This window comes from Astyanax mexicanus, chromosome 19 (genome assembly GCF_023375975.1).
Source record: "Astyanax mexicanus isolate ESR-SI-001 chromosome 19, AstMex3_surface, whole genome shotgun sequence".
NCBI classification, from domain to species: domain Eukaryota; kingdom Metazoa; phylum Chordata; class Actinopteri; order Characiformes; family Acestrorhamphidae; genus Astyanax; species Astyanax mexicanus.
Genome location: NC_064426.1, coordinates 14,905,914 through 14,921,028, shown reverse-complemented (window position 1 = coordinate 14,921,028; position 15,115 = coordinate 14,905,914). Strand labels below are relative to the sequence as shown.

The window sequence follows — 15,115 nt, the reverse complement described above, 5'->3', positions numbered from 1 at the left end:
CATTTGTTATCACTTCAAATGCTTCTTATTATAAGTATTAGTATTATTATAATCAATATAGCTACTGTTAATACTATGATCAGTGATTGTATAGATGTATTATTGTTGTTTTAGTTATTGTTTATATTTAATATTGCTATTGTGGCTGTTATACTATGCTGTTGTATCAAAAAGATATAATCAGCCAATGGTTGTTATTCATCATGAAATGTAATTATAAAAAACTGTAGAAACCTAATTTTTCACTGAAGCAAAAAGGCTCCAAACTGAGTCTGGGATCCTTAAACACAGTTTATTTATTTGGTATACATTATTATACATTCGTCAGCTTTTGGGTTTTTGATATAATGGTAATTTCTGTATAACAGGATCCAGCTTCAGCCCTCAATAAGGTACAGTATAGAGTCCCCACTGTAACTCTGTCCCTTACTGCTGCTGCTGGTGGAGGGGGTTTTGTCTGTGTTTGCTCTATAGACTGGAACCTCATTGCAGGCATTAGCCAATCAGAACCTTGTACCATTTATTTGTATAGTATATTGTACATCTCACCACATTAGTTTATATTACATCTCATATCATCTTAAAAGTCACTATTGTGATTGAATCGAGTTCTAAGTTTTCCAAATTAAGGTACTGTCACTAGGATTCAGGCATCACCGGTTTTAATCTCATGTCATGCTGCTTGCCATCAGCTGCAGAAGTCCGAGAAAGCACAGTTGACTCTCAATTGGTGGATAGGTGGCGATCTCCCCTCATCACTTCTAATGTGATGTTGGTCAGCACAGGTGTCTCTTAGCTGGGGTACCTGGTACTGTGTACTTGGTCTTCTACATTTGGGTATTTTTTTTAAGAATGTAATGAAGGGAATATTACCTTTTATTTTATAATCAAAACATTAAAACCCCCTGTTTAATATTATGTTGCCCCCGCATGCCACCAAAACAGCTCTGACCTGTCGATACGCAGACTCCACAAGACCTTTAAAAGCATTCTGTGGTATCTGACACCTGGTAAGTTGTGAGGTAACCCCATAAACCTGTTGCCAGTCTTTTGTTCTTCCTTTTGTTCTTCCACTTTCGGTATGTAGTTACCTCCATACTGCACATATCCCGAAAGAACTACCTGATGTTTTAGAAACATTCTGAACATCACATTTTGGTTCCTGTTAAAGTGTCTTAGATTTATGCGCTTCACCATTTTTCTGCTTCAATACAAAAAATTACTGTTCACTTACTGCCTAACATATTTAGTCACATATTACAGTGGCAGTCTTATAAATCCTTAATAAACAAAACTACTGTTTATCCTCATGCAGCAACAACCTGGATCACAGTTAGCCTATGTGAGTATATGAGCTGCATGCCAGAATACCTCACATATCACTATACACATTTATCTAATAATGTTTTTTATATGGCATAAAATATAAAAAACAAGGTATAAGGTAACGACATACAAGTTATACTATTAGTCACAGTTTCACAAAACCCTCTTACAAGAAAGGTGCTTCACATGTCTTTTTTTGATAGATACCATAGAATATCTCATTTCTGTTTATTAAAGAAGCATGTCTGTAAAAAAAAAAAGGTGACTGTAAGTGTAGTGGTGTGTCTAGTCCTCTAGGATTGGTGACACTAAGGGGTTTAAAAACTCCAGCAGCACTTCTGTGGCTCATCCACTCGTAACAGCACAGCACACACTAACACAACACCACCACATTTTATCTCTCAAAAAAACATTTGAGGCCCCTTTATTTTTAGGAGTGGAGCATGTGTCCTATCATGTGTCACTGTTTGTGGTGCTTTGCTTAGCTGCATGTTCACTGTTTTACCTGTTGACAACCCTCCTGTTGCATTTAGCTGTGAGGCAAATTGACCTGGTCCATGTTTAAAAATCCGAAACTAGAATATGTTTCACAATAAATGTGTTTTTAACTCCTTAATATGAATTTAATTAATATATTGTGTAACAAAAACAGCTCATTGCTCACAATAAGAAATCATTCTGGGGGCTCAGAGCGCTGCCACTATGATCAAGAGATCCTGTTCATGTAGCTTGCCATCGGCTACCAGAGCCTTGAGAGATCACAATTGACCTTCCACTGGGTGTTTAGGTTAAAATATTTCCCCTTACCCCTTCCTAGGGTGATGTCGCTCAGCACAAGGCATCTGTGAGCTGATGTATCGGAACCGCGATGTGATAGGGGGAGTCCTAATGAGTGGGTTGGGTAATTGTATAAAAAACAAATTGAGGAGAAAATCATTCTGGATCAAATTGACCCAAAAATATGTATATGATACAAACATTTGTGGTATAATAAAGATAATAAACATCAAATGTGTTGGTCAATATCAGTATAATAAACCTTCTGTTTTTTATGATTTAAAGATGTTTAAGTTATTCAGGCACTTACATTTTTTATTTTGCTATTTTATTTTATGTAAACAGATCTAAAAATTCTGTCATCTTGGAATAACCTCACCCATTTAAGAAAGTAACCCTTGACATCAGTAACATCACAAACTTTACACTGTTTTATTTTTTTTAACGACTGAAGACACTCACTGCATGTTTACAAATTAATTATTTGAATTTCATTAATATTATTTTTAAAATTAATGTAATATTTCCCATGTTGCCTCTACAGTTGAGGTAAAGGTTAAGCTGTCCACCCTGTTGTGGTAAAATATCACAGAATTTAAAATATACATTTTTTTAAAACAAAATGTACAGTACCAGTCAAAGGTTTGGACACAAGTATGTGTCCTTATTTGTTCTCATATTTTTAATATTAATATACCATGCAGAAAATAATTGAAATAAACAAATAAAAATACATTGAATAGGAATATGTGTCCTAACTTTGGACTGGTACCATGTCTTTGTAACAGAATAAGGTCACCATGAGCAATTTAAAATATCTCTAGGTCAACCATGTTTTTTTTATCAACTGCAGAAAATAAAAAAAAAATTAAAGTGAAATTAAAAAGTTTTGAGAACCAAATGCACCTTATACTGATAATGACTTGAAACATATTTTCCATGTATTTTACACAACATCAACTGGTCAATTTGACCCACCACATAACAGGAGGGTTAATCTGCTTTACCTGCTCATCGAACTCAGTGAACTTGTTTCATGACACATCTGTCCATCAGGGGGAGCTAGAGAAACAGCTTCTGCAGGCAAACCCCATCCTGGAGGCCTTTGGAAATGCCAAAACCATCAAAAATGACAATTCCTCAAGATTCGTAAGGAACAAACCTGTTATTTTTTCATTATGTTACTTCTTGTAAACTGTACACACCAACTGACCTCTCTGACCTCAACTCTCCACAGGGCAAATTCATCAAGATCAACTTTGACCTGGCCGGCTACATCGTTGGAGCTAATATTGAAACCTGTATCCTTCAGAGGCCTCTGAATATTAATCATTTAAACTTCTCAGAAACATGTAAACATACCATTTAATTCTACTTTTAAACATGACTTGAGCTTTTGTGCACCTTAATCCTCTTCATCCAGACCTGCTGGAGAAGTCCAGGTGTATCCGACAGGCCAAGATCGAGAGGTCCTTCCACATCTTCTACTACATGGTGGCTGGAGCCAAAGACAAAATGAAAGGTAATCAAATCAAATCAAATTTTAAAATAAAGATTGTTAAATGGAAGATTGGACATAAAGACTACTTTTAAAATAAGGGAATATAAGCTTTTAATTAATTTCAGTATTTTATTTGTTGGATTAGAAGAAGATAAATGTAATTACATGTACATTGTGTCATTGTGTTGTTCCAGACGAGCTTCTTCTGGAGGGGTTTGGAGGATACAGGTTCCTGGTGGCAGGACATGTGCAGGTTCAGGGTCAGCAGGATGATGAGATGTTTGATGAAACTCTGGAAGCCATGGAGGTGCTGGGCTTCAATGAGGAAGAGAGACTTGGTGAAGAGATTTTTTTGTTTTGTGTTTAGGGTGCAATACTTATTCTAGATACTGAATAATGCATAATGGAGACAAAATAATTCATCCTGGGTACTAAATAATGCTAATATTACATAATCTTGGATGGTAGCTTGGTCGTAGTAATTATATTTGTACGTTTTATAATGGGTAATACATAATTCACTGCAAATACTGAATTCTTAGCGTATACTAAATTCTCCATAGTAGACACTGAATAATTATTAATAGATGCTAAATATTTCTAAGCATACAGTTAAACCTAAAAATATTTGGACAGTGATACAGTCTTTCTGATTTGGGCTCAGCATGCCAACACACTGGATTCAAATGAAACAAATGAGATGCAGTCATGGTGTAGACTTTCAGATTTAATTCAAGGGGTTGAAAAAAATATCCTATAAAGTATTTAGAAATTACAGCCATTTTCAACAAAGCATCATTTCAGGGTCCCAAAAGTAAATGGACAAATGAACTTCATCATAAATAAAATATTCATTTTTAATACTTTGTTAAGAATCCTTTGCAGGCGTTTTTTTTGGTAAAGTCTAATCTGACCTTTCTTTTAATGATTTGCAGCTTGTGGTGAATCCTCTGCATTCACTCTCATGAAGTCTTCTCTTTATGTTAGACTGAGATATTGATAGACCTACATCCTGGAGAGTGGATGGTGTGAAGGATTGTGTGATCACTCCCCACTATTTTTTTCTATGGAGGTCCAGGACTTTTTGAGCTTCTGAGCTTACCACTGTTTTTTTCCAAGAAGCAACCAAACTGTTGATTTGGCCTCTTCTAACATTTCTACTGTCTCTCTGGTGGATTTCTTCTTTTATTTCAGGCTAATAAGGGTCTGTTTTCTTTCCGTTGAAAGCACTTTTAATCACGTTGTAGGTTCTCATCAACAGTTTTCAAATGACAATGCCACAGATATTTACACATATATATGGGTCTAACTGTATATTCAATATGTTATAATAGATACAAGTGCTGGGTTATTTTCATGATTAATTCAGTTAAATCAAATTACAATTTTAATGCGATTTTTAAAAATGGAGTAATCATGATTTTACACGCTAACATGCGTAAAACGTGCAAAAACATTTCTTTGTGATCTGTAGTTTTTTAGGCCATTTTGTAATTTTTTAGCCACAATCGCCCTACTAGATACTAATACATAGTAGATTCATTCTAAAAACTGAATATTTCATACTATTTGCTAAATATTTCATTGTGGATGCATAATAATTCCTGCTATATACTGAATAATTTGTAGAGGACGCTGAATAATGCATAATGCATAATGTTTATTATAGTAGGTACTGAATAGTTTGTAGTGGATCCTAATTAATTAATTAATAGTAAATATTTAATAATTTGTAGTAGGTACTGTTTAATTTATAGAGGATCTAGGAATAATTTATTGCGGATTATGAATAATTTATAGTAAATACAAAATAATTGGCAATGAATGCTAATTAATTAATTGTGGATTCTTAATAATTTGTAGTGACACTGAAAAACCCATAGTGAATACTGAATAATTTATAGTAGATAATAGTAATAGTAGTATATAATAAAGAGTAAATGGCTAATTGCACAAAGTAGACACTGAAACGTCTGTATTAAAAAAAAGTCTGGAATAAAGGATTTGCACTGTTTAATGTGTTTTATTTTACTGTATTTTCCTTCAGGAATGATGAAAGTGTGCTCCACTGTGCTACAGCTGGGTAACATTGAATTTAAAAAGGAGAAGAACCAGGAGCAGGCCAGCATGCCTGATACCACAGGTACACACACAGTACTGAGCTTCTGCTCAAAGGAAAGGCAATAAAGGATAAAAACAAGGCATGTGCGTTGTTTCTCTCTACTGTTCACTTCTTTATATTTGGGTTAACCAATTCTTCCCTCTCCCAGCTGCACAGAAAGTGTGCCATCTGCAGGGAATCAACATAACCGACTTCACCAAGGCCATCCTCACACCTCGCATCAAAGTGGGCAGAGAGATGGTGCAGAAAGCTCAGACCAAAGAGCAGGTGCGGTCTTCTGTGTGTGTTTAGAGGAGTGGAGTGGAGCATACCCAGAATCTGACCAAATGGCAATGTGGTCTAAACTAAATGTGTGATTTATCTTTTCTACAGGCTGATTTCGCAGTGGAGGCTCTTGCCAAAGCCATGTATGACCGGCTGTTCCGATGGATCCTGGCACGCGTGAACAAGGCACTGGACAAATCCAAGCGTCAAGGAGCTTCATTTATAGGCATCTTGGACATCGCCGGCTTTGAGATTTTTGAAGTAAGAGGAGAAAGTGTTTTTTGTGTGTAAAATGTAAAATGTGACAAAATACAGATGTTGGTTCTGCGTCTTTTCGCTTGTCAACAAATGCACTTTTACAGTTTTTTTTATGAGCTTTTCGCGCAGGCAAGTGTGGTTTGTATTTACTGAAGTGGTGAAAAAGTGGGAGCCTAGGAGCAAAGAAAACCAATGCTTGAAAAACACTTCTTATCATAAGCCCTATCCAGACGGGATTCATTTCTTAGAGGATCCTGGGGTAATTTTTTTTTTTTGGGGGGGGTCCTCTGTGATTTTATTCCCATCCGAACGACCATATATGTGTTTTTCTCAGACGTCCTCTGAGAAAATTACAGGCTGAGTTACCTACTGTTTTTTGCTAAACTCGGTAAAGGTAAAGTTAATCCCACCCGGACTGACATTTCTGATGTTTCGTCACCTCACGTGTAACAAAATAGCTATTTGTCCAGAGATTTCCACAGAGATCCACATTAACTCAACAGCGTGTGGAAATGGAGGAGCTACTGAACGTGATGTCATGTGACGGAGAAAGCCAAAAAACTCTCTGGTTCTCCTGTTTTTTCAATTTTAGTCTGGATGTAAGAGTTTTATCACTGAGTTGAAGTGTGAAATATTTCACACAGATGTCCCCCTGAGAAACTAATTCCATAGGGCTATAGTTGAATAACTAGAGTTCAGTTCATGACTGTGTATAAAATGTAAGAAAGTGCTGCCAATTCGGGCAGGATTCTGAGGTAGAAAAGCATCCTATCATGTCTGAATTACAGTTTTTGTTTTATTGAGTAAAAATGCTAAAAGCTAATGACACTCACATCGAACCATTAACAGGACATTTTTCTTCCTTTTAATTAAGAGACAGGACCTTCAGCACTGCCCTGCCTTGGAAGTGAGATACTGTGGGCAGGAAGGCATCAAGTCAGTTTTCCTTGCATTGTTTTTAGACAAAGTGATGAAATTAACAAACTATAAAGATCAAACACTTGAAAAGAACGTCCAGCAGAACTAAAACAGAGCTATACTATGTGTTCATTTAACACCCCCATACCTGTAACAGTCTAGACTCCTAATATTTACACCCCCAATATTAACATAGCTAATATCCACTACAGATAGCATTATAATATAAGTGCAATGTGATAGCCAGCCATAAAGAACAAGTAAGAGACAGAGACTGAAGAAAATGGATAAGTAGGTCTTGCCAGATACTAGTATGAAAAATTAAACCTGGTTGACTAGTAGTCTATTATAGTTATCTCTTTAGATAACTAGCTAGTTAGCTAACTAGCTAGCCACACACAGAGGGAACACAGAGAAAACAGCAACACTAGCTACATAATAAGACTCAGTGTGTAAATAAATACAATAAATAATACAATAAATTTCTTTCCAGTATTAAAAGCTATGCTAGGCTAAACTAGGCTAGGCTAGGCTATGCTAGGCTAAAATATGCTAGGCTAAGCTAGGGTACATCATGCGATGCTGCAGTTCTGTTTACATGCATTGCACATTTTGACAGACAAAATGCTGTAAGTTTAATAGAAATGTCAGGTACTGAGACTTAAGTTACATTAGCTTTAACAGTTCTGCCTAGCTTTAAATTTTTCTAGCATTAATATAATGTACAGAAATAATTGTGTTTCGTTCTGAGGTAAAGTAACTGGATGCTAAATAAGCTAACCTAAGCATTTTAGCATTTTTCACCCTTTCCTGTAGCTAACAGCTTAAGTTGAGGTAGAAATACTCAAGGTAAGTTACTATATTATGGTAAAAGCAGAAGTTGTCTCTTTAGACCTTTACTTGAGTAAAAGTACAAAAGTATTTGCCTTTAAATGTATTGTAAAAAGTAGCAAAATGAAAAGTACCAAAATTTATAATGCCTCCAATGTCATACATACATCATTTTTTGTGACAGGACTTTTCAATAGACAACATACAGCTCTGGAAAACATTAGACCACTTCAGCTTCTGAATCAGTTTCTCTGATTTTTTTATTTATAGGTATATGTTTGAGTAAAATAAACATTGTTGTTTTATTTTATAATCCACAGACAACATTGCTCCCAAATTCCAAATAAAAATAGTAATTTACAGCATTTATTTGCAAAAAAAATATTTTTATTAATCTTGGCATGTTCTCCTCCACCAGTCTTACACACTGATTTTGGATAACTCTATGCCACTCCTGGTGCAAAAATTTAAGCAGTTCAGCTCGGTTTGATGGCTTGTGATCATCCATCTTCCTCTTGATTATATTCCAGAGGTTTTCAGTTTGGTAAAATCAAAGAAACTTATAGTGGAAACTTTTAAGTGGTCTTTTATTTTTTTCCAGAGCTGTATTTTGGTGAATTTTGTTTTAAGAATAACATGATTTACTTTTATATTTATGTATTTTTATATTAACAAATATGTTTCATTTGGTAGATGACCTAAGTGGCTATGAATATATATTTTACAAGTTACAAGTTCAAGTTAAGAAAAACATTCTTTAAACACAGTTTAATGGAAGAGTGTTTGTTTACTATACTCTATCTATATATCCCATTTATTCAATCACTCACACTTTTTACACTGTCCAAAATTTTACACTAATTTTACACTGTTTCTGAACTGTATGCTTGCACTGGGTACTTACTGCATGTAGATAAAGACTCAATTATATACATTATATTGCTCTTTTGCAGGAGATGTGTAGGTTTAATAGATGTTTTAAAAAGTGCCAATTTCATTGGGATGAACATGTGAATAAACATCACTTATCTCCTTCATCAGGATAACTCGTTTGAGCAGCTGTGCATCAACTACACCAACGAGAAGCTGCAGCAGCTTTTCAACCACACCATGTTCATCCTGGAGCAGGAGGAGTATAAGAGAGAGGGAATCGAGTGGAACTTCATTGATTTCGGTCTAGACCTGCAGCCTTGTATCGAGCTCATTGAGAGACCAGTAAGTCTAAGCTGATCATGCCTACCTCTTAGCTTTTCTATTGTACATTTAAGGTACCGGTACATTTAAATTATATTGTATTATTAACAATTCTTATATTTCAAAATCCAATACAAATATTTCTAATGAATTCCACTTTAATTTGCACCCATTGATGATATAGATGTGCAGATGCACACATACATATTGTGGCGTGGAAGAGGAAGGAAGACCCGTGAGACTCATGCTGAATGCTCAACAGCTCCTTTTATTGAACAGGCTTGCCACTCACTTACAGTCTTTAACAAGACTAGGAGAGCTAAAACCAACCTACCTAATAAGCTACCCACAGAACCCAGTGACTAAACTCGCTACTCACTTACTTTACGGTGGGTGCCCTAAACAGCACCCATCTGCATGGCCCCTCCCCATACCCTAGGTTACGGGGGAGGTACCAGCTACGTAGGCTGGAGCAACACAGCACAACAAAACACATAAGGCCCCACACACAAAAGAACAGAAACATGCCTACAGGCAGCCACACACCCAACCCAGAGCCGCCACAATATTGTCTAGTCCCTACAGAGAAGTATTGCCGATAGAATAGGACCCTCTGGAGCCATTAAACATGAACAAAGGTTAAGTTCACATTACCAGGCTGAAATGACTCAGATTAGATTTTTTGCTCAATGTGGCTTCGATCTGATTCTTATCATAGCTGTGTGAACGTGCCAAATCTGATTTTTCCCAATCAGATTTGAGTCACTTTCATATGTGGTCCTAAAACATGGACATGCAACATGAATGTGAACGGCAAAAGCAAGCAGCCTGGCTTTTTTCACTTTCTCAACCTGAGCATGAACTTCAGACCAGCTGTTTACTCTCCACTCAAACAAAAATGCTTCACAAATGAGCTGCAAACACATCCATTTCCCTTGCTACGAGTCGTCTCTCAAATAAGACGTTTTTGATGTTGGTGAAGAAGTTTAACATGTATCAATGTGTGCATATGAGGCGTTTCAGGGACAGATTCGTTCACATTACACACAGATACAGCTCACTTACATTTGTGAATGTGAACCATCAAGATGAGCAAAAAATCGGATTTGAGCAAATGTGAATTGTAATGTAAGCGTAGCCTAATTACCACCATGCCTAATGCCATGGACTTAATCAGTATAAAAAAAACATTTATGACCTACGGAGAAGTAAAACTATGTTCTCTGGAATGACTTTGCTCCATCCCACATTTCTCAAAGGAGTAAGGGATATGGTGGGGTGGTGTTTATCCATCATATTGACCTCACTAAAGCTCTTGATTCTGGAAGACAGAATGATCAAGCAATCCCAATGATTTTGTCCATATAGTGTAGCTGCAGTTGAATTTGCTTTTGAACTGTAACCTCTTGAACCCTAGGTTTATTATTCTGATATTATTACTAATGCAGGAACTACTGTGAATTGTATGGTTATTTATGGAACCTCTAAGTTAAGCATATCTAAACTATAGTGGAGTTCTATATGGGTCTATTCTAGAGCATATGAAACTGGTGTTAGTTATGACATTAATGTAGTTATGAGAGTGAAGAAGTGTGGGCTTATATACAGGGTATAGAGGTTTAAGTTTGGGTTGGAATACTGTTTTAATAAAATCCAATGGTTCTCTGTTCTAGAATAATCCTCCTGGTATCCTGGCTCTGCTGGATGAGGAGTGTTGGTTCCCAAAAGCCACTGACGTCTCCTTTGTGGATAAACTCACCAACACACACTCCAGTCACTGCAAGTTCTCTAAGCCCAAGAACCTTAAAGAAAAGACGTTTTTCTCTGTACAGCACTACGCTGGAAAGGTTTGAGTACCTCCTTTACTCGTTTCCATAGAGACAAATTACACTGTAATGCAGTAATGACCTTTAGTTTCTTATATTCTTATATTAGGTGGATTATAATGCTAGTGCTTGGTTGACCAAGAACATGGACCCACTGAATGATAACGTCACTGCGCTGCTGAATAACTCCACCAGTCCCTTCGTGCAGGATCTATGGAAAGATGGTGAGCTTCTCTCGTAGTTGAGCGTCACGACAGTATATAATCCTTAATTCACTTATTCAGCCTCAGCCTGGTGGTTCTATTCTGTGGTCACTCTGTTGAGTGTTTTCAGTGTTCAGTGTTTTTTGTTTTCCACAGCGGAACGTGTGGTAGGGCTGGAGACCATGGCTAAGATGGCTAAGTCAGACACCTCGATGCCCAGCTCCACCAAGTCCAAGAAAGGCATGTTCCGCACGGTGGGGCAGCTCTACAAAGAGTCTCTGGGCAAACTGATGACCACTCTCCACAACACCCAGCCCAACTTCGTCCGCTGCATCATCCCTAACCATGAGAAAAGAGTAAGAGCCACCAGATGCACAACCATCTGACCTACAGGGGTTGGACAATGAAACTGAAACACGTGGTTTTAGACCACAATAATTTATTGTGGCGGAAACAGGAGAGTTGAGGTGCACATTGAATTCTGCCGTGATTTGGGCAGCCGTGGTTTTATGTTTTTTGGATACAATCCGGTTTAACACCTGAACATCCCTTTCAGACAGCTTCCTCTTGCATCCACAGTTAATCCTGTTGGATGTGATTAGTCCTTCTTGGTGGTATGCTGACATTACCCTGGATACCGTGGCTCTTGATACATCACAAAGACTTGCTGTCCTGGTCACAGATGCGCCAGCAAGACGTGCACCAACAATTTGTCCTCTTTTGAACTCTGATATGACACCCAAAATGTTGTGTGCATTGCAATATTTTGAGCAAAACTGTGCTCTTACTCTGCTAATTGAACCTTTACACTCTGCTCTTACTGGTGCAATGTGCAATTAATGAAGATTGGCCACCAGGCTGCTCCAATTTAGCCATGAATCCGCCGGCACTAAAATGACAGGTGTTTCAGTTTCATTGTCCACCCCCTGTATTTATTTTATTCTATTACGCACATATAATAACCGTATTATATTATATCATATTATTTTACACTGCCTGTTGCCACCAAATAAAAGGCCACACTGTAATATTTTTTGGACTGCCTTTAGCATTGATTGTGGCACACATTTACTGTTGCATTGTTTGATAAGCTTTTGCAATGTCACAAGATTTATTTAATCCAGTGTTGCATTAATTTTTCACCAAGATCTTGCAGCAGCATTGATGATGGTAGAGTCTGACCACTGCACAAAGTCTTCTCCATCCAGCACATCTCAAAGATTCTCAATGAGGTTAAGGTCTGGACCCTGTGGTGAACAATCCATGTGTGAAAATGATGATCTCATGCTCCCTGAATCACTCTTTCACAATTCCAACCCTATGAATCCTGACATTGTCATCTTGGAATATGGCCGTGTAATCAGGAAAGAAAAAATCCATTGATGGAATAACCTAGTTTATATTCAGTATATTCAGGTAGTCAGCTGACCTCATTCTTTCAGCACATACTGTTGCTGAACCCAGACCTGACCAGCTGCAGCAACTGCAGATTATTTATTTAGTTGAATCACGGTGGTGACTTTTTTTGCCAGGCAGTGTATTTTAAATTATATATTTTTCTTTATGATATAACTAGATTAGTGTCTGTTTGTCGATCTGTTGTCTAACTTACCATCTAGCTGCCTGTCAGTCTGTCTTTCTGCCTGTCTGTCTGTCTATTTACTTATTTCTCTATCTACTATGCATGCCCACCTCTCTGTTTATTTGTCTATTATTTTGTCTGTATGTCTGTCTGTCTCTCTATCTGGTTACCTCCCCACCTACTTATTGCACATGTGTGTTTGTGTGTGTGTATAGGCAGGAAAGCTGGATGCTAGTCTTGTTCTGGAGCAGCTGCGCTGTAACGGAGTGTTGGAAGGAATCCGGATCTGTCGGCAGGGATTCCCCAACCGCATTGTCTTCCATGAGTTCCGCCAGAGGTCAGGCAGTTATTTACATGGCTGATGTGTTTACTTTATTGTAAACTCATTAATTCATAATTTTTACCACAAATGTAGCCCATCAGACAATATACAGATTTTCATATCATACGGACTTATAACTCCATCATTTGAGTTATACAGTGTCAGAAACCACACAGTTAAGTCTATTATAAATAACTGAACATCTTCACATGATATGAGGAATGTACATAATGACTTAATGATTTATTCATGTGTTCCTTCTCTTGCGTAGATATGAGATTCTGGCTGCTAGTGCAATTCCCAAAGGTTTCATGGATGGCAAACAAGCCTGCACCCTCATGGTGAGTATTAATATATTATATTATGAAGTATTATTAATATTATTTGTAGTAGTATTATTAGTATTACTAGAAGTAGTGGGAAATGTATATTACTATGTAAATACACTTCATTCAGCACATAAAACATTGACAAAACTCAGTCACACACAACAGTCTAATGCCACCGAGTAGACACAATCACTAACCACTATCTTTACGTGTATGTTACAGGTTAACACACTCACTGAAAATCTGCATTATTGCTTTTTGCTTTTCAGATTAAACATCTGGATCTGGACCCCAACCTGTACCGGATTGGTCAGAGTAAGATGTTTTTCCGCACAGGTGTTTTAGCTCAGCTGGAGGAAGAGCGGGATCTGAAACTGACCGTCATCATCATCGCTTTTCAGGCACAGGGCCGTGGCTTTCTGGCCAGAAAGTACGTCTCTGACACATCGCTGATCACTGTCAATTATATCAATAAAAATCTTTACATCAGGCTCATCTGTGGGAACATTCCAGAACAAATTATTTAAGTTTTTTTTAATCCCAAATTAAGCCTATAGCAATAAGGCCACACCCATTTAATCCACATCAGTTTAGCTTCACCCATTTAGTCTACAGCAGCTACACCACATGCATTCACCCTGAAGTTATAAGAAGTGTTTCAGGTCTCTGTAAAGATATCAAAATCCTAAATTTTCCAAACACCTCAGTGTGTTTGTTAATCATACATATACGTATATACAGTACTGCTTCAGTAAATGTACATTTACTGAAATATATAAAAATATAGTATTATGAACTAATGCCTAAGCCTACTCTTTAAGAATTAGCTTTAAGGTTAGATTTAAGGTATAGGTTAAATTTTAGGTTAGAGTTAGGTTCTATGGGTTAGGGTATAGGATTAGATTCTATAGAGAAACTCTTGAATTTACAAAGTTCAGTTAAAGTTGCATTTAATAGATGTTTAAGTAATAGTTGAATGATAAGTGAGCATCTATGAGGCATCTATAATGGACCATCCAAATAAAGTGATACCAAAAAAGCGGATACAATATTGCTATGAATTCTTTTTAGAGCCTTCAGCAAGAGGCAGCAGCAGCTCACAGCCATGAAGGTCATCCAGAGGAACTGCGCCGCCTACCTGAAACTGAAGAACTGGCAGTGGTGGAGGCTTTTCACTAAAGTAAGAAAGAGTGTCCTCAAACAGAGCAGGTTATGGTCAGAACATGCCAGTCTCAAAACTCCTTTAACTAATTGTCATCTGTCCCCACCTTAAGGTCAAACCACTGCTGCAAGTGACCCGTCAGGAAGAAGAGATGAGCCACAAGGAGGAGGAGCTTCAGAAGGCAAAAGAAGTGGCCCAGAAAGCCGAGACAGACCTGAAGGAGATCACACAGAAACATTCGCAGGTTTGGGGACTACCATAATCTCCATATTATATTTGAGAGGTTGCAGGTTCAATTCCCTGTAATGCCACAACCGTCTGTCAGTGTTTGGAAATTCTAGGGAATATCACTTCTTTGTGGGTAGCTACCCAACATTAGCAGTGTTGATCAACATGGGTGTTTGTTAACTAAAGTAACATAATTAGTTTGAGCAGCTTGAGCTTGGAAAGACACGGTGAGGCTTCTTCACATCTCTTTATGAAAGAGCTCCATCCTAGCC

General features: G+C 37.3%; 1 protein-coding gene across 1 annotated transcript in view; it reads left to right on the top strand.

Moving 5' to 3' along the window:
* myh11b (myosin, heavy chain 11b, smooth muscle) overlaps positions 1-15,115 on the top strand; it is a 49,754-nt gene that overhangs the window by 8,134 nt on the left and 26,505 nt on the right. Inside the window, exons 6-22 of the mRNA XM_022665872.2 lie at positions 369-392; positions 3,160-3,252; positions 3,341-3,404; positions 3,527-3,625; positions 3,799-3,942; positions 5,652-5,747; positions 5,875-5,993; positions 6,099-6,251; positions 9,039-9,212; positions 10,865-11,038; positions 11,127-11,241; positions 11,377-11,576; positions 13,018-13,139; positions 13,396-13,465; positions 13,723-13,883; positions 14,525-14,633; positions 14,728-14,859. Coding sequence (XP_022521593.2) covers positions 369-392; positions 3,160-3,252; positions 3,341-3,404; positions 3,527-3,625; positions 3,799-3,942; positions 5,652-5,747; positions 5,875-5,993; positions 6,099-6,251; positions 9,039-9,212; positions 10,865-11,038; positions 11,127-11,241; positions 11,377-11,576; positions 13,018-13,139; positions 13,396-13,465; positions 13,723-13,883; positions 14,525-14,633; positions 14,728-14,859 — 2,049 coding nt within the window. The remainder of the gene's footprint in view (positions 1-368; positions 393-3,159; positions 3,253-3,340; positions 3,405-3,526; positions 3,626-3,798; positions 3,943-5,651; positions 5,748-5,874; positions 5,994-6,098; positions 6,252-9,038; positions 9,213-10,864; positions 11,039-11,126; positions 11,242-11,376; positions 11,577-13,017; positions 13,140-13,395; positions 13,466-13,722; positions 13,884-14,524; positions 14,634-14,727; positions 14,860-15,115) is intronic.